The sequence below is a fragment of the Rhea pennata genome, chromosome 2, assembly GCF_028389875.1.
Source record: "Rhea pennata isolate bPtePen1 chromosome 2, bPtePen1.pri, whole genome shotgun sequence".
Lineage (NCBI taxonomy): Eukaryota > Metazoa > Chordata > Aves > Rheiformes > Rheidae > Rhea > Rhea pennata.
The window spans coordinates 50621124-50647117 of record NC_084664.1 but is presented as its reverse complement, the minus strand read 5'-3'; the positions used below and the strand labels follow the sequence as shown (position 1 = coordinate 50647117).

The 25994-nt window shown below is 41.1% G+C and overlaps 2 protein-coding genes and 1 non-coding gene across 3 annotated transcripts in view; 2 read left to right on the top strand and 1 right to left on the bottom strand.

Annotated features, from left to right (window-relative positions):
* Positions 1–563: 563 nt before the first annotated feature.
* CRTAP (cartilage associated protein) lies at positions 564–22487 on the bottom strand. Its single transcript, XM_062569473.1, has 7 exons — positions 21991–22487; positions 18607–18756; positions 17814–17985; positions 15769–15897; positions 13865–14010; positions 11952–12035; positions 564–2723 (listed from the first exon to the last, which is right to left on the bottom strand). Exons 1-7 carry the CDS (start codon positions 22432–22434, stop codon positions 2664–2666), a joined length of 1185 nt encoding a protein of 394 aa, XP_062425457.1. The 5' UTR covers positions 22435–22487; the 3' UTR covers positions 564–2663.
* A 1128-nt stretch (positions 22488–23615) lies between these two features.
* On the top strand, positions 23616–23734 carry LOC134137644 (5S ribosomal RNA). Its single transcript, XR_009957732.1, has one exon. It is a non-coding gene; the product is annotated as a 5S ribosomal RNA (ribosomal RNA).
* Positions 23735–24164: 430 nt separating this feature from the next.
* GLB1 (galactosidase beta 1) overlaps positions 24165–25994 on the top strand; it is a 46493-nt gene continuing 44663 nt past the window's right edge. Inside the window, exon 1 of the mRNA XM_062569471.1 lies at positions 24165–24281. Coding sequence (XP_062425455.1) covers positions 24228–24281 — 54 coding nt within the window. The 5' untranslated portion in view covers positions 24165–24227. The remainder of the gene's footprint in view (positions 24282–25994) is intronic.

Sequence of the window (25994 nt, the reverse complement as noted above, 5' to 3'; positions counted from 1 at the left end):
CTAACGGAAATCATAGTAAGTCATGAAATCTCTATCTGAGAATGCACGATGGCAAAAGATTTTAGCTGTGTGGCTGATAGCTTAAAGGCAGAATCACAAGCTTACAAGAAAACTGATAATACCCGAGAGACTTGTAAAGGATAAATAACTGATGAAGACAAATAATCAGGGTTCACAGGCCCTAAATGTATCCCTGGTGTAACCTCACTGAATTCAGATGAGTCACAAAACAGGTTAGCTCTGATGCTCAGTGTTTTCCCAGTGGAATGAAATTATTACAATATTTTACCATATACTATGTATTTTTAAAAAAGGTTACGTCAATCTCTGTTACTGTAAATTAGCATTTGAAAGAATGGAGTTATTTAACTGGAAAGAAATAATTCTGGATGGCATACTACAGACATCTTGGAACTGATTTTGCATTGTCCTGCACCCACTGTGCCAGGTAGTGTAGCGTATTCCACTTGCTTTATGCAAAGGTAAAACCTACTTAGAAGCTTTATGAATATACATCATTTCCATGCAAGATATAGTTACAGAAAACATCATAGGTAACACTCTAAGAGTCTAAAAGGCACTTTATTTTTGCATTACAGTAGTACTTCTGGGCAGCACACAAGAGTTAAGGCACTAAAGAAAAAAACAATCAGAAAGCAGTCTGTGCTTGGCAGAGCTTGTAAGTCAGTTTGGTAAATTGTAATGAGAAAAAAGTAAACTAAAAATGTTATAAAACAAAAACAATGCAGATGGGAATATTCTCCCCCAGCCAGCTCCATACCTTTCAGTAGTGGGACTTCTGGATACAAAGGCTAGATGAAGATGTATCAGAGATGAAATTATCTGAGCATATGATTTTAATTGCAATGGTATAGTTCCCGAGGAAAAAATCTGAATCTGTTCTTCTAAGCAGGTTGGAAAGCACAGAGACAAAAGAAGCCTCCAGAACAGTAGCCTCTCTCTTGATCACACATATGCCTCAAACACAGGAAAACTAGAGATAAAGTAGAGAAGCTACCCCAGCAGAATATTATAATAGGCATATTTCATCACAGTAAGTGATGTTTTATAATAATCTGATTATAAATTTTAAAAGCAAATTTAAATTCCTAGATAAAATAACAACAAATGGAATCCTAATATTATGTGGAACAAAAAAGTGTAAGGAAATCTCATACATGTTCTATATGCTGAAGCCATACAGCAAACCAAATTCTGATCTCATTATTGTAAGTAAAGCTGAGTAGATCTCCTAAAGTTAAAAGGCTCTTGATAGTTTTTCAGTTGGAGAATAAAACTTGGCCCCACCAATTGATTTCAGTGGATTACTTGTGAGTTATACTAAAGAAACTAACAACAACAAAAATCCTCCAAACATTTTCAACACACAATCTAACATCTTAAATTGTTTCATTGTAATCATAGACTGAGGGTTATTTTATCTTGTGGATTTTCCTTCTTTTTGTCTGTAGCAACTCAAAGGGAGAACATATATAAGCTATAGCAGCAAGTCAGCAAGATAGTGTAAGTTCACCTTTCACGGTTTTAAAACCTGAAAGTAGATTTTGCTTTTAGAATTCACTTCTATTCAGCTCAATTAGGGTTCAGACAAAAAGGCACTGAATGCTCTTGTCTCTCCTTGATGTAAGCAGGATGAAACTACTTGCAGGACTTGGTCCTTAGAGAAGGCAGGCAAAAAAGCAAAGGATAAAATTCTGGATCCTCTGAGGTCAATGGGATTTCTGCTCTTCAGTACTCTTGTGCACTCATTCAGTGTTCATCTCTAACGCACTGTCTTTGAGACCCAAAATATTTCTGTATAGGACCTTGCCCTGTAATCAATAAAAATGTCAGGAACTGGCAGGCAAATATTTTTCATGATTCCACTTAAAATTGCTTCAGATTTCACACTTATCTTTTGGATAAAAACTATGCAGATTGTCCCAGGAGACTAATCAATTTTTATAGAAGATTTGCCCCACCTCACACAGGAATCACAACTTGTTTCTGCCGTAAGAGTAAGAATTGGTAGGAGGGAGAAGGATTTATTTATTGCATCATTTCTAAGTGATCTCAATTTCACATCATGGAATTTTATAGTTTTTAAGAAAGATCAAAATTACATACAGAATTCTCAAAGCAGTTTTAGATCACCAGTTGTGCTTTGTTAATCATCTTCTTTCACCTATATAAAAGTTTTTATTTGTTACACTTTATCATAGAAAAAAAAAGTCATATATAAATAATACAATTACATAGCTCAGAAAGTCTACAGGAACTGTTATACCTTCCTCAGTTCATATCCTGATGAAAATTCTTCAGAATTTAACTGTACTGTTACAACTTAGTAGAACAGCATTGAAATGAGGGATCTTAGTTGTTAGCCCAGAAAATATGAATAGGCTGTTTTGTTGTGTTTGTGTAAGGAAGGAAAGCTCAAGAGGAAAACCTATATGCACCAACTCTGAAAACGCACAGTGAAAAGCCACGCTCGTGAAAGAGTCAGTGCAGCATGGCAGTGATCTTTCAGGAGTGGATCTTGTGACACACGATGGCACTTAAAGGAGCAGCTTTGAGGTATATCTAACTGGAACTACAGGTGACCAGAAACAATAGTAGGGAGCACTTTGCTTTTGTAAAATACTTCATGATGGCTTCGCTCATCAGGATTCATTCTTTTCCTCTACTTCTAACAGCTCATCAAGGAATTCCACAACTTCACCCTGGAAAGGATGAAAATTAACAAGATAGGTTAACTCTCTATTGCAAAAGAAATGGACAAAATTTAACTGTTTTAATCAAAATATAAACTGCAATAAGCTGTAAAACTAACTTGCTTTATGTAACACCCTTCATACAGAAGCTAGCACAAGCTTTTAAACTGTAATTAAGCAGCCCGTACAGGGGTAGTCCACACACTTACAACAACATCCAGACCTTAGAAGAAAACGTTACTATTCACATCAATTCTTGCACTTTTTCAGGTATTTAAATAGACAATGAAAATCTCAGATTTAGAAAGTAGAGGCATAAATGACTAAAAAGCCTGTTAAATTAACAAATTGTTAGAATATGATAAAACATTAAAGACCTCTAGAAAGCTTCAAAATTCAAAGCAAAAGTGTTCTGCAGAACATTAACTTTGTATCTCTGTCTGCTCTACCAGTTAAACGACCTCTGCTACACCCCTCAACATACAATTTTAACCACAAATCTTCACATGCAATGCTTCAGTGCGGCAAAAACACAAAGAATCAGAAATATTAGAATGTTTTCCATACGGGAAACAACTGCTTTGGTTTTAAATTCAAACCAGAAAAATGATGTAATTTTATAAACTTCACCCTGCTAATACGGGCTACCAACACAATTTAACAATCCAACTCTCATTCTCTAAACGACTCCTGATCTAGTCATATGTCATACATCATAGTCAAATGTGTTCCTGCAATCAAGCTTGAGCATTTTGGGTTGCTACTGCCCCACAAACTGGAATTTACTGCCTCTTCAACCAAGCTACTGTAACTGAGCTGCAACCTCTTGTAATGAGTTTCAGCCCAAAGGAACACAAGGCAGCTTAGGTAAAAGGAAGCAGTAACATCTCAAACTATTCAAAATCGAATGTAGCAGCCCATCTGCCTGCACCCTCAGAAATATGAATATTTTCCCATCTGCCCTCCATGCACAGTTTGGAAACAACACTGTCTAAGAGAAGGGGGACACTGTGGGGATGCCTCTGCATATTTTCACTTTTTGATGCAACTCAGATACTGAACTGTAAGAGAAGTGTAGAGTGATTGAAGATGCCTAGCTTTAAATTTCCAACTCCTTATTCTAATAATTACTGTGTTCTGTTAAACTGTTTTAATTTAACAGAGCTTTTTCTCAATTTCCATATAAACTTATGTTCCAGAAAGGTCAAAAGAGGTCATTTAGCTTTTCTTCCCAAACAAATCAACACTTTCTGATAGAAAAATATTCTGCTGGAAAATCTGATCAGTTCTTACTCACTCTAAAGTTTAAAATAATCAGAACTTATAACACTTGTGTTGAAAGCAAATCATCTTTGCTTGGATGCTCATCTTCCATCTAGGAAGGTGTATGTTAGGAAGACATTTGAGACCCCCAATTCTATAGTTTTCTGTTCTTATGAGAAAAGGGCCTAAAAACATTTGTGATCAGGAAAATAGTATGAAGAAATAGAGAATTTCTTTTTATTTTGAATACAACAAGATTTAAAGCAGCAACATCACATTCTTCAGAAGTGTGATTAGCAAGAAGAGAAATAAGCAGAACAAAGCAAACAAAATTAAAATGGGAGGACAGTTGGCTGAAATAACTGCTGTTCTTGTTCCTTGTTTCACAGTTCTGTCTTAAAGAACTGCTGAGTTCTTGCTACTGTGAAGTGGTTTTAGGGAGTCCAGAAGGACAGCAATTTATTTTGCTTTGAATTTGTTCAAAACATCTAAGTATCCAATTCAATAAAAATGCAAGAAAAATTGCCAGCACTTTCATATTCCCTACTTGTCCTCCTGGTTGCAGGAAGTCTGGCAGATGGAAAACAGGAATTCAGTATTTCTGCACGTTTTTCTTTGTTAAAAGTATTTTGATTGCCTTTGGAGCCCAATCATGGGAGGAATTCAATACCACTTCAAAAGCGCATGACAAGAAAATATCCACTAGGTCCAATACCCACTATGCAAGCTATATGTCATTTTAAAATTACGAGTAACCTATAATGATGAAAGACATACATGTCTTCATGTATGATGAAGACATGGCAAATTCAATATTGTGCCTTTAATAACTAAACCACCTAGGAACTTAATTGACTTCATATTACTTTCATGCTTATCAGAAAGGTAGGGTAATCCAAAAGATGATGATCCAGATAGAGTTCATATATTTTCTTTTGGCATGTTTGCAAATCCAGCAACTGGTGGAAAAAAATCAATGGAAAAGGTTGTTTAGAAACAACAATATTTAAAATAAAAACCTGACTGAAATCTCCAGTGTCTGCAATTGATCTCTAGAGGTGGGTATGACAGAGCTTTTCTGGTCTAATGATAAGTACTGGGGAGTAAGAGATGTTGCAATGTGGCAAAAATATAAAAATATTTGCTCAAACAATACCTATACAGAAAAAAATGTTGTAATGCAACTGAATAATTGCCTGGGTTTTGGTTGTTTTTGAAAAGGCAGAAACACCAGATTATAGTTAAAGACACATAAAGCCTGTAGTTTGCCTGTGCCTTTTGCCTGTGCCTCACCATCAAAATGTAAAACATTTGCATGTTGTTGATATTGTGGTTGGCATCCTAATAAAAAGGTGATAATGTTACGTCAGAAGAGTTGATCACACTGTCACACTAACAACAAGGACTACACTGATCACTGTCCCTGCCCCGTTAGCACTCACTTGACACAGCGTCAGGCATTCTGCATGACTGAAGCCAGCAAATATTTCACAGGTGTTAATTCCAGCAAAAAAACCTCCTGCTCACAGACATCTAATTTTGTGCTGGACCATAGACCTGGAGCCTGAAAATCATTATTTCAAGTTACTGTGATACAATACAAGCACTGGGTGAGACATAGTTGTCTCCTAAGCTCTCTGGGTCCTATGTTAAATAGGAAGAACAGCAAATTTTACATACTAAGAAAGCTGCAAACCCATAACTCTTTCTGCTAGAGGGGCCAACAGCCACGAGTACTAATGCAGGTTACACAAATACGCTGCTCAGACACAGCGCTGATTTTAATCAGGGTTGTGCAATGTACGCTCACAGCATGATTTAGGAGGCTGGCTGGCAGCTAGTAAGTCAGTATGTGAAGTCTGACTAAGCTTGGGAAGGGGAGGTTGTAGTGAGGCCAGTACATGCCTGACAGGCAGCTGACAATTGGAAAGTAAGTACACACATGCAGATGGGTTGGTCAGATGCTGGGAAGTGCTTCCTTGTTGGCATACTGGCCCATGGTTCACAGTCACTGCCTTCTGGTGTGAGCTGGAGGCCAAGTGCATGTGCTGCAGGAACACCAGATCTGCCAGCACCCCAGTGGCTTACAGCCTTGCACTACAGACCTCTTCCATCTCCTCGTCCAGGGATGGTCAGCAGAAGGTGGGAGTGACAGGGAGGATATATGAGAAAAGATGGGACGGGTATAGCCTGAAATAAGCGAAGTAGGATATCATATGGCAGCAGGCGAAGGTTCCCAGACCAGTCTGAGCGGTAGGAAGAATTAGTGAAGCTTTAATTATCTGTCGGATATTCAAGTTGAACACCTTAGCTTAGATCAACAACTGAACAGAAAGAAAGAACAAGTTTTGTACTCCAGTAAGTAGTTCAAGAAAGTCTTACAGAGGGTGTGTAAGTGGATTATAATAAATAATAATGTCAAAACATAGTTCTTGGTCAATTCTGTATAATCTAACCTAGGTGGTGCACCACCTATTGTAAGTAAAACTAGAACATTAGGAAAAAAAAAGTCCTAAAAAGGAGGAAAAATGCAGACCTCCTCACTTACCACCCCACGCTGAGTGTCCAAGACTGAGGTACACCCTAGGCCAAGGATTGTTGCTGACCTTTCCTTATGCAATATTAAATACTGCATTGACACACACAGAACACAACCTTTTGGAAAAATCATCTGTAATTTGGAGATTACTAGCCAGCAATTAAAACAAACAACAACAAAGAAAAGTTACAAGTATATAGCCCAGTTATGGCCCACTTGAGACTGACAGTCCAGCAACAACTTTTTTTTTTTTTTGGCTAGCAGCATTTAAACATAGTAGCAATCAGTAGCAGCTGAACTGCTCCCTGACAGATCCAGATGCTTCTTCTTTGGTTGCTAAAGCTCGGCACTGCCTTCTGCTTGGCAAATATTAATCATTCATAGGTCCTTGCCTCCAGCTGCAATCTGTTCTGTCCTTTCTCACTGTGGCCTGGAAAAGTTCTGGAAAAAAATAGCTTTCTTGCAATAACCTATACTTTCCATGCAGATTTGCTGATGATGTTTTGTATAGGGATTCCATATGCACTACAGTGTGATAGTCTGTTCTGCATGGAAATACCAGAGAATATCAAAATAATAATGTTCTACAATGAATTAAGATCTGCAGAAAAAACATTTTTAGGAACATGCTTTAAAGCATGATTATTTACCAATGAATGAATAAGAAAAGGCCTTTATCCTTACTAGCCCAAGAAACTGAGCTTTATCAGATAATACATAGAGACAGAAGAATTGGTTGAATATTTGTTTATTTCGTTATGATCTGTGACTCAAAAGGAAAATATTTATCTCATAAAATGTCCCTTGGGTGTCTTTCATAGCAAAAAATCAGATTTTGCTAAAGTTGAAAAGTCACAATGACTGGAAACTTGTTCAATAGTGACACGAACAAATTTGATTCCCTTGACTTTGAGTAACTAGTTTGGGTGGTGACATGCCGTTAGAATCATGAAGAACATTTTTTTTTAATGTGTATATAGCTTCAAGGACTAATATCCATTTAGCATGAAAGAAGACAAAGATTTGATACGGCCCACTGTGTCTTCTGCAAGCCTGCAAACCAACACATACAGCCCACTGACCAGTGATACTTTGAGGAGATGTTATTTTAGTATAATAGTAAGATTTGTGTCAATGAATGGCTCAGCCATGATGGCTGAAAGGTTTATTCAGCCTTCAGTCAAAGAAAAGTTCCTTCATCTAAATTTCAATGACAATATGAGTTCACTGTGACCACCTCAAAGCCCTCCTAGAATCCTCCATGAACAGTGAAGACTGGGCTTGACATTCCTCACATTCTAGTAGGGAAAAAAATCCCTCAGTTCTTTGTAGAGAAAAACTATTTGGCTCTTACCTTGTTTATTTTTCAGATACTTAGTCTGCAGTGCAACCCACTGTCACATGCTTTTAGTTTTTTTTTTCAAATATTAAAAAAGTTTAGTTGCTCTTTACATGTATGTTAACCTACTTCTATCTAATATTTTTCCATTTCCTTTTTATATTGCCTATTCTGAATATATAAATTATTTTCCTGCACACCATGGGAGTTCACAGTACACTGCAGTGATTACAATTGCATTTTACAGTAGTTTAATAAATGTGCCTTCCTCTTAACATTTTTGTAATGCCTATAAAACATGAGTCAGTCTATTTTCAAAGCAATGTAAACATTGCTCCAATTGCACTGAAAAGAGAAGCCTTCAGGTGGCTTTGTTCTAAAATTCTGCCTATGCTCTCTTTGTTGCCTTATGCTGTACACAGAAGTTTAAGCAAATCTGGGCAGGTAAAAAAATACTCCTAATTTCAGTACCTGCAACTCAGGGACATCCTGCCATTGGTGGTGCCAAGTGGTTTAGAGGGAAGGATGAACGGCTTTGACTATTGCATACTTCCAGTGGTAAAAAACAAGTGGGAAAAGCACGAAGCTTCTGAAGAGAGCCAGCCACATGGGCAGTATCTCCACTAGGAAAAGATGATGATAAAATGTTTCCTTTTCTTTTTCTGCATTGAACATTGAGCATAACAAAGACAATTACCTACTAACTAGCTCCTAAACAGCTGCCACCAGCTGTTTTCAGTGTAATGGTGCCGTTGAAGCTGTATTGGTCTGCGGTCATAGGCAGGGCAGGGTTTATAGGTCTGCTTTTACAACTTGCAGTCAGAAATGCATTTGTATAAATCATTTGAACATATGTTAGAAGTGAGTTAATAAAGCTGAAAATATGTTGTTAGTAATTCTGGATAGAAAAATAGGCTGAATTCAGATTATTATTTGCTGTCAGTAATCTACTGGGCCATCATGCCTTAATGCTATTTCACATTTTCTCTTTCTGCCAGTCATATTAGTTCAACACTTGCTCTCATTTACATTACAGTCAGGAATGAAGCACTTAAATCTCAGCTATTATACAAATGGACACACACATTGTATACAAATAACAGAGCAAGATTTCCCTCCAAAAGGGTCAAAACTGCCAATGATTTTTCACCTACTGATTAAGTACTGAAAGAAAATTCACATTGTAGGTTCATCACAGCCAAATACTTGTGGTTCTTCTGCATTTTAGAACAGCTAAGTAAAGCTATCCCTGAAAAAAAATCTTCAAAAACACCAAATTTATGGGCCAGAAACTTGTCTCATATAATTAGTGTAGTACTGAAGTTATACCTACACTAGCTGAATATCTGGCTTTTAACTGCTTTTCACTTTGCTATTTAAACTGGTGCAATACTAGAAGTTATATATATTATAGCCTTTATGTGCTACACATCTGAACAAAAATCAAGAAACATGATTATCCATGGCTAGCTAAGATGACAACTTTTAACTTCACTGTGGAAAACTCTATAAGGATATTTAATAATAATTACTTTTAAGAAAAAGTAATTTGTAGCAAGTTGGCACTAATATTCTCTGTCACCTCTACTATGTTGAATGTTTGAACTAAAGTTTTTCATTTCCTTCTGGAAAAACATTAATAAAGTAATGCGAACAAGACAGTATTTCTTATAGTGACACATGCAAAAATCATTACTACATGTTCCATGTATTACTGGAAGAAGCCACATGTTCTCACTTGCTTTGCTAATGGGATTTAAAAAGACACATGGATGATCTGGGGCATGGGAATGCTGAAAATTCTAAATAAAATGAGTGGAACTATTTGGGAATAAGGACATATTCATCTAGAAAGAGATCCTTCTGCCATACCAATTCTTTTGCTTTGCCACAGTTCACTCAAGGAATGAAAATGATCTTTTTGCTCAGATTATATTATAGGATTTTTGGCCCACAAGGAACTACACAGACAGCAAAGAGGGACTACAAAAGCTCACAAATGGTGTGAGCTGTGGCTCACGAAGCACATGGTTTAAATAAACGCACTAAAAAAGAGAGGTTTTAGCGCACTAAAAAGAGAGGTTGCCTCCATCCTTGACAATTTTTAATAAAGCTTTTACTGTAATAGCCTATCTGGGTTTTTCATCAGTTTTCAGCATTCTGATAGAATAAACTTTTCTCTCTGTGCCAGGAGAACTATTAAAAAAAAAAAAAAAAAATCCAGTTATACTACCAGTCCTGCCCATATAGCAGAAACTGCAAGGTACTATTTTATCTTTGCACTATTCCTGCTCTGTCTGGACACCTTGGAAGGCTCCTGCAGCCAAGGAGAAGTTCTGCTAGCAAGGGATTTATGAGTTCACTACCAAAAGCCAGAGCCAAGCCATAGGCATGGATGGCCTCCATCCCTCCCAGGATCTTCAGCCCTGGTAAGTGGGTGCACAGAAGCCCTTCAGCTTTTCCCTGGGGGAGGAGAACAGAAGCTTTCCTAGTACAATGAGAGCGTGGGGTATGGATATATGTGGACCTAGTTATTTTGACTGTTTAACCCAAATATGTTACCCACTGTAATGTTGCTCCCCTGGCACTTCCCTAAAAGTTTAATCTTAATTTCCATTGCACTTCCCTCCTGCAGAACCTAAGGTCATTTGTTATGGCACTAGTGAAATGGGTTACAGGAATGCATGCCAACAGAAAAACACTTATTTATCCTATATGCAGTGCTTGAGTCTGGAGATTGTTTTCAAAATCCCTTTTTGTAACAACTTATTGTGAAAGCCATCACAATGGATTGCTTCTCTCCTTCTTTAATTACTCATCCCTTTGTTTTGAAGGAGCAGATGTAAAAGAAGGAAAAAATCATAAATGAAGTTTTTGCCTAACATAAGAAAATGTTATGGATAAAGCACAGTGTTTACACAAATCAACTGGGGAATATAAAAAAGCATGCAATTATTCATACACCCTGCTGGAAACCAATACAGACTAGTCCTCATTCAACTTAATCTTATAACAAGCCTATTAAACTGTCTTTCACAGAGTTTTATCACAATGGAAAGACTTCTCAACCCTCCTAACATCTAGTAACCTTGCGATGGAATTTTATATAGAGAGTTGTTTTCAGGTCACTAGCATACTGAACAGCAGCACAGACTTATTATGATTTCTGCACAGTAAAATATTCTTTCTTTATGTGCTGGATAATACAAAAACTGCAAAAGTGATTTCATTTTATAACATAAAACTTCTTTCTCTTTTCAGTTATAACTAAAAACACCTCAGCAGTGCTCATTACAAGTATATTGCTTTACGCTGTAATTCAGCATAGCTCTTCGTCAACGCCAGCAATGAACTATTCCCACATCTGAAGATTTCTTAAACCTTTAAATGAAAGGTTCTGGAAACAAAACAAAAACAACCCAAAGCCTCTGTGATTTATACTTTAATTTCAATTATAGAGGACAATGAAATATCCTTTCAACAATTTAACTATTTTTCCTGCACAGAAAACCCACATTATATATTTCATATCTAATAGTAGTCATTATATGTCATTTGGCCATAATTCCAAGCAGTTAAGAAGCAAGACTGGGTGACCAAAATGTTACTGTGCAGAAAGAACTAACAGATAACAGGACTTCCCTTTGAGAAAGCTGACAATTTAGATGGTTACTTCTGGACAAAATTACACGGATTTTAAAATCTAGTTAAAACTAGGTTTCAGGGTAGAAAAAAAAATCAGAAAAATGTTTGGTTTAGATATATATACACACTACTTTTGTGCCCCCTGGTGTTACAGCTTGCAAGTGGATTTTTTTTTTGTCTGATCAGGCAATATTTACCTTTGTGTTAACAGTGATAGCATCTCGTGTTCTTTTAGCGCCTCATGTTCTTTTAAATGGTACATGAGTGATCTAAAGGTATTTGGATTTGATTCTCATATTGATTTACAAAATAAAAATTTACGGTAAATTGGTCAACGCTACAAGGAGATTTTTCCATATTAGATGAGTCCTAGAATTCCATCCATATATCATTGTCACTTTAATACCATTGCGAGGTTATTTTATTACAATTTTCTCTCTAGAAAACTCACCTCATCATCATCCATCACATGCTGCTTTGCAAATTCATACATTTCCAACTGGAGTGTAGTTATGTTGTGGTATCGAACTGCATCCTATAAAAACAAAACAAAACAAAACATGAATTTATATGTTATTTCAGGACAGCAAGGCAGGGTAGTGTCATCACATGTATTCGAAACTATTCCAGTGAAACCAGAACCAGACTCGGTAGAAGGCAAATCCCAGGGAGGAGGGGCTAAAACATTTGAAAAAAGGAAACAGCAGAACAGCAAGCAGTGTATCCAATGTCTTCCGTGGATCCTTCTAACCATAAGCACTGGTGTGAGAAGAACAAAGCACTCCCCTCTTTCTCATATTTCAAAGCATTGGCTAGTCTGAGAATAAAGGAATGAGACTGCCAGAGATCAGCAACGGCCCATGCCTACATTCCAGTGGGTTTTGGACGTGAGAAACCCTTCATCTCCCCATCTACTGCTGCATGGCAGTGGGCAGTTCTGGGAACAGGGAACGCTGAGCTGTTTTGCATGATACTAACTCACTACCCCAGCCTGAGTCCAGGGTAGGATTATTCAGCATGGTCATTCATCTACCCCTCCTCACTTCCTCAGGTTGTTTGCTTGTGCAGCACAGTTTAATTCAGTCAACTACTCCTATATTTGTGAGTATTGCCAATCTACTTTGCTTATCCCATTCAACTCTTTTGGGGATGAAAACCAGAAGACTCTTCCTCTTTCATAAGGACACCCAAAGCTTAGTGCCAGAGCCAAATGTTGCTGTCACCCTTTCTACTGCTTTCTGAAAATAAACCAGAGACTTTATGTCTTTTGTGGTGACTAGGACAGCAAGCAACTTCTGTTCTTATTTAGATGGATCAAAGTACAAGAAAACACAGTTGTGTGCATTTAATACTTTATATTTAAAAAATAAATTATCTGTAGTCCCCAAATCCCGAGAATTTATCAATGAAACATTCAGAATTAATGTGTAGGGACCTTGTTCTGTTTTTTCTACACATGTATGCCAAATCTGCTTGTGGTTTGCTGTTTTATACTGTTGGTAAATCCTTCACACCCAACAACATCAAACATTGTCTCCAGTACAGCTACAAAGTGCAGTTCTACTCTGAAGAGCAGTGACATCCGAGTGGTCCCTTTCCCATGCTAGTTCAGGCTCACTGCTACTGCCTGAAAGTACCAAACTAATTTTCACTGTATTCTGTTTCTGCCAGCCCTGAAGTGTGGACTTTGGTTTCCAGTGTGGGGATAAGGTCACCTTGCACCTAAGTCCAAAAAAAAAAAAAAAAGAAGCGCACTTAAAGGGAAGGGTATTTTTGAGATGGCTGGCCTAAGAGGAAGGAAAGTGTAATCATCAAATGAGTATTCTAACTTAGACAATTAGGTGCAATATGTTTGCAATATGTTTTTTTTTTCCTGTCCTCGTCCACTCAACTTTGTTCTAAATGGAGTAAGTGGAAAGTGGGTTTAACTGGGATTATTATATACAGACAAATTCCAGTGCCAACAACCTGAAATAGCAAGTAGGTGGGCACCTACGTCTTGGCAAATAACAAGTGATTGACATAAGCCCACGTGTGACTGGAGTGATCTTTTCATCAGGAGATTTCAGTGGCTAGCTGTTTATTAATCCAGGTAGATAAGGACACAAACATACATAAGTGGCAGACAAGGACCAGTGAGAGTTTACTCATTATATTATAATGTATTTCAGCGTAAAGGGAAGAACTATAATGACATTACACAGTACATTTCTGTGAACAACTTTCTATGTGGTTTTAATAAAACAGTTGTTTTTAACTCCAAGACCTCTAGATTAACTCCCATTTTTTTTACAGCTTCTAATTCACTGGTTTTCAGCGAAATATCTGAATGTGTCCAGAAGGCATTTTGAATCATTCACCTACCGATCTGGGATGAAAATCTTCTTCCTTGAGTCCCCATTTGTCTTTATGGTATTGATAATAGACCATGTTCTGTTTCATTACTTCATCTTTTTGGTCAAACAGAAGGTAACTAGCAGCACAAGAGGCTGCATTCTTCATGTCATTCACTAATGAATAAAAGCAGGGAAAAAATCCCAAAAGAAACAGAAAATGTAAATGAACAAAAAGGAGAGAATTCCTTTTATTATCTAAGCCCCCAAAAAACTCAGATGCAAACAGGACCCATGTTCCAGCTCCCCACCAGCTTCATTAAAAAAATAAACAAGCAATTGCTTCCCAGAAAGAACAAGCTATTTTTCTGTTCCAAACCCTGAAAGGGTTTCAAAGATTCAAAAGTGAGGGACTGCTTACAAGTTCTGCCATATATGACACAACACAAGTTTATGGCTCTAAGCATCAGGTAATGCACAAGAGTGTTAGGGGTGTTTAGCTGCCCTAAGAACTATCTTCTCCCTTTTAGGCAAAACGGGCATAACTTACCATCAACATTAATGATAATTTTCTATATCATTATGTTCCCACAATGCCTTTCTAAGAAAATCCTAACCAGAAGTCCCACCAGCTATCAAAATATCAGTAAAGTATTGACCCATAGCTTGGTGACTCCCATGGTGTCATTTTTTAGAAAAACACACAACTCCTTCCCACCCTGCCTTAAACAAAACACCCACCCCCCACCCTTTGTGTTACTAGAATTGACAAAGAGAGGGAAGAGTGAATGTGTGAAAAGAGTAGTCAACATACGCAAAAGTCATTAATGGCTTGGGTGTTACAATATCCAGCCATATGGCTGGATAATTCTTCCCTTTGGTGTTGGAGCCAGTAGGCATGGCAGTAAGGGCAGTATGTGTTCTTCACAGTGCAGGTACCTCCTCACGAAACCACAAATTTCAGTGAATGTTTTATCTATCGAATGTGTAATCACTGAGCACCAGCACACTATCATTTGGGTTAAGTGGTCCTCTCTTTCTTCAAAACCCATTTAACCCCATATGCCTCCATTCTAATGAGATTACGAGAATCCACTAAGAAAAGAGACAATGGTATGAGATACTCTGTAGGTTTGTCTGTGGAAGAAATTCTGAATAGTAAATCAAGAACTGAGTATTCATTCAATGGCTGGTGTTATATTCAAAGTGTTGCCTTGAAATCACAGTTTTTCCTTCTCTCTAACTGAATGATATGAAATTAAAAAAAAAGTTCTTGTTAGAGCTATACATTCAGTTGTTTACTGGTACCAGTGTCACCTCACAGGTCTGCAAAATGAGTTGGTGTTATTGCCTAAGTGTATTCCAGTGTGTAGGAAGTAGCTAACACTGTTTACCCAAAGGTAACATATTATGAGCTACATCAAAAAGGCAGAAGAGCTCATTTAAACACCTAAAACATACATGATGAAATTTTAGCATTTATATAAGGCTCTGAAAGGGATAAGTAACTTGTGCTGGCAGTGGGTATCATTAAGAATGATGGAAAACGTGATACATCAGATCATACTTAACTCACTAACCATTTCATTTTTCTGACACCCAGGTGGAGACCAGTCACAACCAAGCATATCTGAAATGGAGGGGCTTGGCCTGGGCAAAATCCAGCCTTTATGAGACTTACGTGCAGCAATTTATTTTGTCTTGGGTAATTTTATGAGTGAGGAGGCAAACATGTTTATCTCACATGTCTGTTAACTGCAGCTATACAGCAAGAAAAGAACCCAGATGTCTCATGAAAATTCCAGAAAAAGTTAACACACAGATTCTGGAGGCTACTACTTACTTCCAAAGCTTTATAACTAGAGGCAAAGGACTCTCAAGGAAACTTTTGCATATTATCCAAATGTTATTTAAGCACATTAAATTACTACTTACATTTATAATAAGCAAATTGTAAGTAATGGTACATGGTTGCCACAAATTTCTCGACAACAAAGCCTCCTATAATGGGTGTCAGATTACTCTCGCACTGAACTTTGCATGCAAGGACTTCAATATAATGATCTAGAAGGAAGAAAACGACAACACAGGAAATGGATAGAGCACAGTGAATTATTATAACCCCTCTCACTAGCTACCCATTAAAATTTGCCTTGTAAAGCTCTCCAGGGTCCTATGCAGCTGAGGCTTGCTGCTTGGAAGTACCAAGCATCTACAATTCCATCTGCACTACATATCAGGTGCAAAGTCTCAGCCCTTTGGGGTCTGGTTTTCAAACACGTCAAAGCTGCAAACTGAGAGAACTAATAGTTATGCTTCACTGACACCTACAGGCAGTCTGTGGTTTTAGGTTTTATATAAAGTATTATGGAGTACTGCATTATTTCATGTAAACTTAACGGTACTATTTTTTAATGTTTGATAGCCTTTGCAATTTTATTAATTATAAAATTTAAATAAAATATAAATTATTGCAAAATTAAGGTCCACACGCTGCTGAGTACAACAGCATCACAGAGAAAGATACAAGGAGATTGCAAAGTAACCCTCCAGAGATGGCAGCATTTGTCCCAGTTTGTATATTCTGAAGGAGAAGACGGACATGAATATGCTACTCACTACAGAACAACTTTCACTCAGAAAAGTTTGAACTTCAAATACACACACTTTCCCAGTCTACAAACACTTAGTATAATGCAATAGGACTACAGGTGATCTTACATTCAAGAAGATACATTCCTAGAACACCTTCCATTGGAGAGCTTCCAACACTTTCCAGGACAAATAACATTAAGCAGTAACACCTAACAAATACTTTAAAGCCTTGATTTCCCTATTAGCCACATGTTATAGGTTAAGCAAGTTATCTAAGATTGTGCAGCAGGTCACTGACAAAAGCAACAGAAGAGCAAAGTCTCTTTCCTCTGCTTTTATTTCTGATGAGTCCTAACATGAAGAGTATTGAAGCTAACTGATAGTGTTTGGCCAAATGAAATTACCAGACCTGGCTTTTACAAGAGCAGTGGAATCTCCAAACACAAGTGTGTGCACTTCCAGCCAGCACTTAAAGCCAGAGCCATGAGTTCCTCAGTGGAGAGATCCCATGCAATGAAGACAGCTGGCTTCCAAACATAATTGATTGTTCAGTGATAAATATGTACCTAATGCAATCACCATGTATTTCTGGTTAACATTTTCTGCTATATCTACCTTTTACAGTAAAAACCTTGGAGACTCCCTGGAGCAACAACACAGTTCAGCTGAACCCTTTCAGCACTGCATGTAAATTTGAAATTTCTTACCTCACAGATGAGGATAAAATATTTGTTATATATTTCTTTCACTACAAGAGGGCATAGGAAATGTGCATGTACCATTTTGATAACAATCATGAAAAGTGGTATCCCTCTTCTTTTGCAAGGCAAAGAATTTTTCAAAGTTATATGCCTAAGAAAAGAAGTATCTGCTAGCAAAACTGTACTGTAGGTCAGATGAAGAAGAGGAAACAGAAATTTGTGATATTTATCAGAAAGGAGATATTATCACCAGAGCTGCTGAAACCACACAGTAGTTCTGGAAGACAGGTTAAATAGTGAGCCTTAAAGGCAGCCAAATTGATACTGAAATTATAGTCAAGAGATTTGATTGGATAACTATTGCTAGCTAGATGGAATAGTTGTCACCATTTACATATCTGTTTTATCTTGACATGCTTAATTACCATGTTAATGTGAGAAACCTCTATTCTGACATCCCACTCGTATATATTACTTAAAAAAAAGAACGGTAAACCAGAATTGAAGCAGTTTTTAGTGACTATGATTAGCTCATATTGGCCTAAACTGAGCAGGGAACAGCCTGTGCATTTCACATTGCAAACTGAGGAAGGGGGACTTGGTAACTCAGTCTAAGGATAAACTGAAAGGTACCTCCACCACTTTTCTTTTTTTTTTAAAAAAAAACATTTCCTAACCACTCACCTGCAATGGAGAGATAGAACTCTTTAAAATCTTTGATCTCTCGGGACCCTTCACAGGCTGCTGTACAGTCATCATAGGCTTTGAAGAAATCAGGAAGAGCCATTTCCATGTCTGAGACGGATGTTCTCCAGTTGTCACCATTGTATGCTCTCACAGCTCTGACAAAGAGATTCTGAAAAACGGGCAGGAATGAAAACTAGTGGTAACTGATCTGTGGAAAGCTGTGTGTAAATTTTGGTATCTCAGGTACCAAATGTCTTTCTTTTGAATTATGAGGATTCAAAGACAGTAAAAGAGATCTCTGTATTTCTGAATTACTATAAAAACTGTTACTCAGTTTACATGAGGACAACAAACACAGATGATTAAGGGATTTTACCAGATATTTACTTAGGGTATGCAATTCTATTTCAGATTAGCAGAAAAATCTACTGGACAGAGGTAACAGTGTGATTTTACAGCAAAGATTTTGACAAAGATTTTCAATTGAGTTTGAACACTAAATATCTTAAATATTTTAAGCTGTGCTGCTGAAGCACTCACACATTTGAATAACTCTGCACCTCCTCCACTGTACATGATTTGCTGAGACTTATGGAGCAGTGAAAAGCAGAAGAGGTGAGAATACTGAATGCATGAAGAAGGCAGAACAGAGATAACTCTAAGGAAGACAGGAACAGGGAAAGTAGAGTAAGACCTGAGAATATGTAAGCAATTGAGATCCTTGAATCTCACACTGTAAGACAAGTAATAAAAAAGTTCCAAAAGACCAGACTATGAATAAAAAGCATACCTCATAAGATTTTGATTCCAAATCTTTAATATGCTCCTCAGCATCAGGCATGGTCTTATAGTAGGCCATATTTCTTTGCATCATTTCATCATCTGGATGCTTCAGAAGAAACGTGTGAGCTGCTGCAATAGCTTTTGGAAGGTTATTAGCCTAAACAGGGATTGGGGCAGTGGAGGAAGAGGAAAAATGGTTAATTAGAAAAGCTGTTTCAAGCTTCCCAGTTTTTGTCAATGGACTTTCCTGCAGTCTCTGTATTCCCACACTTACTTCTACTGAAACCAGAGTCTCAGTAGATACAATGGTATGGTAAATCTGATAATATGCTTCTCAGTTTTACTACTACATGCACCACTGTGAACATTTCATTCTGCTTTTCATTTTAAAAGCCTATATTACTGCAAATAGCATAGGTGATGATCATAAATAGAAAATAATACTTTCTTCCTCTTCTGTCTCCACTGCTCATAAAGCTGGCAAGGCACAATGCTGTTGCTCCTGTACAGGGCAAATTGTCCAGCAATTACTGATGTTAACCTGTAGCTACTGGGCAGGAGTCACCACTTACCATGCTTTCATGTTGTTTATGTAGCTTATCTGCCTAGTAGCATAGGAGACAATATTACAGTAATATATCTTCATGATGTTACAAACTTCCAGCAAACAGCTCAGCAATTGTATCCTAATGCATTATGTGATTTTGTATGGATTTTTAAACTAACCAAATTGCAAAATTTAAACTCCATTAGAGATACTTTACCAAGTATGTATTCCTCACTTATAGCCAGGTTATGTGTCAAATACAAATGTGCTTCTACATTTGTGTGCCTGTATATATATAAATATATATAGCATATATTTATGTAGAGAGAGAGAAAAAGCTTTAAGTATTTGTGAAATATTAAAACATTTTCTCTTGTAAGGAAAGATCCAGATCAATAAGTCCAGATAGTGCATGCATGTGTAGGCGACAGAGTTCCACCTAACATCTGAAATAGCTTATGGAAAAGTACATACAAAACTATGAGCAAGAATCACAAGCATGTATGTATATGCACTCCTCCATCTGTATCCATAAAAAGTACTCTTCCATTTCAGAAAGAAATTTGAGAGACTATTACATCACAAAAATACTTCAGCCCTAGCATTTGCTCTTGCTGCTGTGCTGCTATAAGTGTCAAGGCACTGGAACGATGCCAGCTGCACTTCCTGGCTCTTCCAAAACTATGCACTTCCAGTCAGCCCAGACATTGCTAAATGCAAAGGGAAATCTCAGCTGCACTTTCGTCAAATGTCTCATATCTCTTCTGCTTTATGCTTTAACATTATTTTATGGTAAGCTGACTGGTATTTCATTTTTGCTTAGTCCACGATTAACTGTTGGTTTCAACTTTCACCACTAAAAAGAAGAAAAAAAGAAATGTAGAAACACATTCTTAAGTAAACTCAGTAGCTGTGAGAAAGACAGCCCTCCAGAGGAGCAAGGAGCAGCACAGAAACATCTGCTCCAAGGATCTAAGACGTGGCAAAATTTCACTATTGAACATACCTGAATAAATACATGGTCACTCTAAAAAAATTACATAAAGCATTTCGCACCTCCTTTTTCCTACATGGTAAATGATGTTATAGAAAAAAAAATGACATTCCTGCTTCAGGAAACCACTAGCCAGGAAAATCCCTTTGTACGTAGTGGTTTGTATCTGCAAAATCCCTAATATGCTGAACCCATTCAGAACTCTCCAAGCGAGAGACAAAGAGCTCAGCAACAGAGACTTTAAACAACAGATACTGGAGAGAGAAATGGCAAACTGCACCTCACAAACCTGCTTCAAATGTGATCAAAAAACAGTTTAAAGGGGGAGAGGAGATTTCTCCAATTTCCCTGTTGCATTCATAGCTGCCAGCTACTAAATTGTATCAGAAACAATAAGTAGGAATAATTTTTGTTCCAAAAACATTATTGATGTGATACATACATTGCAAATTTTATATATCCTACCAGAGGGATGGATAAGTTAAAATAAGTAGGACAATAAATAGAAAAATTTTTGATGATGTCATTTTGGTATGTGCATATTGATCTGAGAATTAGGAGAGTGACTGTTCATTCTATTATTCAAAAGAAATGCTCCTTGTTTTACATCTTCTGTTCTCTAACCTGTGTTTTGAAGCTTTAGGTAAGTTTTTCAGTACAATTTTAGAGATGACTTTAAATGCACAAAATTACGCCCACGTAATAATGTGCATATAATATAATAATGTGCCCGTGTGATAGTGTGCATATAGATACTTCCTGTTGCATGAGAATATATTTCTTTGCTTTAGCTTATGTAACTTGTGAAAAAGATTTTAAAGGCGAGCATGAGAAAAAAAATAATTTACAAGGAAGACATAGCAACAGTTAATAAAAAAGTGTGTTTTCAAGCAACAATCTTAAAATGAACATACAAACATGCAACCCTATACAATGAATAGCGTGATATACTGGGAGGGATTCCCTGAATGAAATAAATAATCTAACCAAACAAAATAATTCAGGCTTACTCCCCGCCAGCTGTCCCATTTATCTGAAATAGAAGCAGTTGCAGTATCTGAGGGGATGGAATGAGGGATGGACCTTTGCTCAGAGAATGACAAAAGATAAAAATGAGAGAGGAGTGAGAAAAATGTGAGCTAGATTGTGGACAAGAGGATGAGAAGCTAGAAATACTTAATGAAATCTGGCTAAAGAGATGTCCCCAGTCTTGTCTGACCTTGGAGCAAAAAGTAAGTACTATTCCAGGGCTAGCATTAGTGTCATACTTCAGCAGCTGATTTTTAACTTTTTAAATTTCCTGCAGCTGTAACAAAATTGGAGTTTCGCAGGCATCGTGCTATCTGTAAGTCACACGTTGGGGACGATGGTACTTGAAGGAACTGGAAGAGAAGAGAGCAAGTGAGGAAGCAGGACAAGCTGAGAGGAAGCAGCAGGGCGAGAGCTACAGCACAGCACGGACACGAAGCGATTGAAAAGGTTTTAAAGAAGGTTCGGAGAAACTGAGGCAGGTGGAAAGGCAGGAAGGCCACGGGTGTGAACCGCACAGCTACGGCACAGAGAGGCAGGATCTGGCGGCCGGGGATTTGGGGAGAACTGGAAGCCGATTTAGGGGATTTGCCGGACGAGTCGCGGAAAAACCGGCGACGATGGGGATGGCACCGGGTGGGCGAGCAGGGGGAAGGCCAAGGCGGGAGCTGCCCCGGGGCGGGCTGCGCGAAGGAAGGAAGGGCCTCAGCGCCTTGCCGGGGAGGGGAGGATGCGCGGGGCCGGCAGCCCGGCAGGCAGCCCCGGCGGGGGAGAGGGGGGCGGATGGAGGGCAGGGCGGCGGGGCGCGGGCCGGTGCGCACCTTGAAGTAGGCGAACTGCAGGTACTTGTAGGGCTCGCGGCGCTGGAAGTCGTCGAGGAGGTCGCGGCCGGGCTGCGCCTGGCGGAAGGCGGGCAGCCCCTGCTTGCAGCGCCGCAGGCACTGCGCCCGCCGCAGCACGCCGCCCAGCAGGCGCAGCTCGGCCAGCGCCGAGCCCGCGGGCGGCGGCGGCGGCGGGGCGGCGGCGGCGGCGGTGCAGTTGCGGTGGCAGAAGGCCTCGCTGTCGCGCAGCAGGCGGTAGAGCCGCATGCTCACCTCCAGGTAGCTGATGCTCTCGGGCCAGTTCTCGGTGCTGTACTGGTCGAGGCCGTAGCGGTAGGCGGACTCCAGCGGCATCAGCTCGTCCCGCGGGAAGCTGCGGAAGCTGTAGCGCTCGTACTGCGCCGCCGCCGCCGCCAGCAGCGCCGCCGCCAGCGCCAGCCACATCCCTGCGCCCGGCTCCCGCCGCCGCCGCCGCCGGACACCACGTCGCCGCGCCGGGGCCGGGGGCCGGGGGCCGGGGGCCGGGGGCGGGGCCGGGGCGGGGCCGTAGCGGGGCCAGGCCGGGAGCCCGGGGCGGGGATGGGGCCGGACCCGGGGCGGGGCCGGGGCGGGGGCCGGGGCGGGGGCCGGGGGCGGGGCCAGGCGGGGAGCCCGGGGCGGGGATTGGACCGGGGCGGGGGCGGAGGCGGGGCCAGGCGGGGCCGGGGGCGGGGCCAGGTCGGGGCCCGGGGCGGGGAGGGGTGGGGCGCCATGGCCGCCCCTGCCTGAAAGCGCCCGGGCCGCCCCGTGCCCTTAGCTGAGTGGGGTTCGGCCTGGTGCGTCCTGCGGTGTGAGACCGCCTGGGAATACGGGGCCAGGAGACGTTTTCTCCCTTTCTGTTTATTTTTCCTGCCTCTGTCGCTTGTTCTGGATTTTTTTTTTGCCTTCCCCACGAAGCCGCAGTGGAAATTGGCCGCGTCTGGGCCGGCCTTGCGTCCCTGCCAGCAGCACGCTCTGCTAGGGTGACACGGGCTCAGCTGGAGAGCGGGCGGCCGCACAAACAGGCCCTCTGGGCCTGGCAGCGAGGATGTCAGAGATGGGGAAAGACAGGATCCCAGCGGGAGCAGGGCAAGGTGTCTGGCCCCCAGCAACCTCACTTGTGAAAGCTGTTAGTGACATTACAGTCCCACCTGTGAGGGTGTGTGCTTATCAGCACCTCCTGTGCTAGGCTGAGAGCTGAGGGATTCCACTTCCACCTCACTGGCGTAGGGAAGGCGGAGGTGTGAGAAGGCAGCAGGACACCTTCCTTCTCTTGCTCTGGGGGAGCCTGATGCTGGAGCATTTTGGTGTTGGGAGGTGCAAACAGGATGAGGCAGGCTGGGAGGGTGCTGCGCAATGGTGGGGAGTATGGAGGGTTGTGCCTTGCTGAAGTTAGTGAGTACCAAGGGTGTGTGTTGCACAAGAGTGGTAAAGTGGGATTTGTAAGATTGTGGGGAGCCTGTAGAGATGATGCAGGCAGAAGTAGTGGTACAGGGAGATGCTCTCCCTATTCAGGAAATGGTAAGAAAGCAGACAAAAAATGGAAAATTTTGGCCTGGCAGTGTGGCCGTGTAGTCCTTAAAAGGGGAAAAAAGAGCTCTATCACTGCCTACGGCCAAACCACCCTGAAAGCGCCCGATCTCGTCCGATCTCGGAAGCTAAGCAGGGTTGGGCCCGGTTAGTACTTGGATGGGAGACCGCCTGGGAATACCGGGTGTTGTAGGCATAGCTTTTTCTCTTTTCCTTTCATTTTTTTTCCTTTTTTTTTGGGGGGGTGGTGGTGGTGGTGGTGGTGGAGACGCTCGTTTCCGAGGGTGAGTGGCTGCTTTACACTTCCTTTTTTTTTTTTTTTCCTCCCCACACTCGTACACTCGTTCAGGTTTTTATGCACTTTTTCCAAAAGCTGGGCAGGAGGAAACCTGCCCGCTAATGCTTCTGCTCCCCTATTTGTGCTGGTCCCCCTTCCAGCTCCAGCACGCTCCGCACCGCCGTTATCAGCTGCCTTCTGCCTCGCTTCCCCCCGTGCTCCGCCCTGGACGCCCGAGAGGGGCTGCGGGGGTCGAGCAGGCCCCACGCCGCGTCGCGCGGAGGCGGTCGGGCGGCGGCACGGGGCGGAGCAGCGCCGGCGGGGCAGTCAGCTGACGCGGCCGTGTCGTGGGACGGCGGGCCGAGGAGCGCCTTGTCCGCCGCTGCTTCCTCCCGCCCCGCTGCCGCCCGTCATGCTGCGGCTCCTGCTCCCGCTGGCCGGCTTGGCGGCGCTCCTTCGGGCCGCGGTGAGTCCTCCTTCGCCTCCCCCTAAGCGCTCCCGCCGCCGTGCGGCTCGCGTCTCCCACCGCCGCCCCTTTGCCGGCGGTTGGGAGCGACCGTTGGGAAGGGGGCGGGGGGCGGGGGGGGGCGTACGGAGCCGCCGCGAGGTCTGAGGGGCGCCGGGGCAGCGGCCTCGGGGGGCCGCGCCGCCTCCGCGGGCCTCGTCTCCGGCTTGTGCGTCCCCAGAGGAAGGTGGCTGCTATCTGCGCTGCTTTTTTCTTTATTTCTTTTTTTTTTTTTTTTTTTCCAGTAACGATTAGCTCTGATTCGTTATTAATTCACTAGTGGTTTATGATTCATGGCTGTTGTTATTTGGGGTGTAGATGCCTGGCTTTCCTACTGCGCCTAGGTGGAAATTGTCAGGCGGAGGTGCGGCTGCGAGAAGAGGTTTGGGGTGGGGAGGACCGAAGCATGGTGCTGGCTGCTTCCTTCCCCCCCCCCCCCCCCAGTGGCTGAGGGTCTCTTAGCCGACTTTTATTTGGGGGAGGAAGTGCTGAGAGCTGCCTCCCTTTACTCAAGGAGAGGTGTTGTGCTTCCTTGCTTGTGGAGGTGACAGATTACCTTGGACGCTTTTTTTTTTTGTGTGTGTGTGTTTTTTTTTTGTTTTGTTTTTTTTTGTTTTTTTTTTGTTTATTTATTTTTGGATAGTTCTGCTGCCCTCATGTGCTGGCTGAAACGGTTCTGCTAGGTGTGCGCTCCTGCCACCGTTTAGACTTTATTTCCCAAAACATTGTATCATTGGGCCTAACCAAGCAACCCGTGGGACGGCAGAAGGGAAACGGAGCTGTAATTACCTGATACCTGCACTCCACTAGGTGATCATGCGGGAAAACTTGCTGTTTGTGAGGCGTGTGGGAAGAGGGAGATATGCCCTCCCCTTCTGCCTCATTTCAGCATTGCCTACTTTGTTGCTTCTCTGTTCCTGTACCAGTGTCTAGCCGAAGCCCTGGGGAAATCCTTAATCTTTACAAGTGTTGTGGGAGCCCTGCTTTGGCATTTGGGCTTTATGTTTGAAGCAAACTGTTAGAGTTATTTTGATGCATATTTTTAACTGAGTGATGCAAGGAGGGTCAAAGCAATGTGAAAAGTATCAGAGATCTGTGAGGGCCATATGTCAAAGGGAATATGTTATGATCTTGGAGAGAGGTGGGGTTATGACTCAGGTGGTGAATATAACTAATGGAAAACTGATAGTAACTTTAGTAGTATTAGAATGAGAGCACTTGGTGAAACTAATAGATAAGTTAAAAATGGATAAAGTACTTTATAAAGCAGATAGTGAATTTCTGGAATTTTCTGCTGCAGGAGGCTGTAGAAGCAGACCATATCAAAAGGTTCAAAAACTGATTAGACAAATTAATAGACACTAGGTTCGTAAATAACATACTAAAAGGATTAGGCAGGCGTATGCCCTCTAACATACCTAATGTAACAGCCCTGGCTACTGCAGGGGTATGTGGACTGCAGAGAGTGACCAGGGTCATGCGATTTCTTTAAGTAGCACTTCCTATTGCTGCTTTTGGGACAGAATATAACCCGGCGTCTGGAGGAACCCTGGACCTGACCCAGTAGGGCACTTCTTATGTTCTTGTCTTCCTAGCTTTATTTTCTGTAAAAGCAAGTATGTAAAATAGTACCTTTTTTTTTCTTTAAAGAATGGTGGTGTAGCAGCTAAGAGA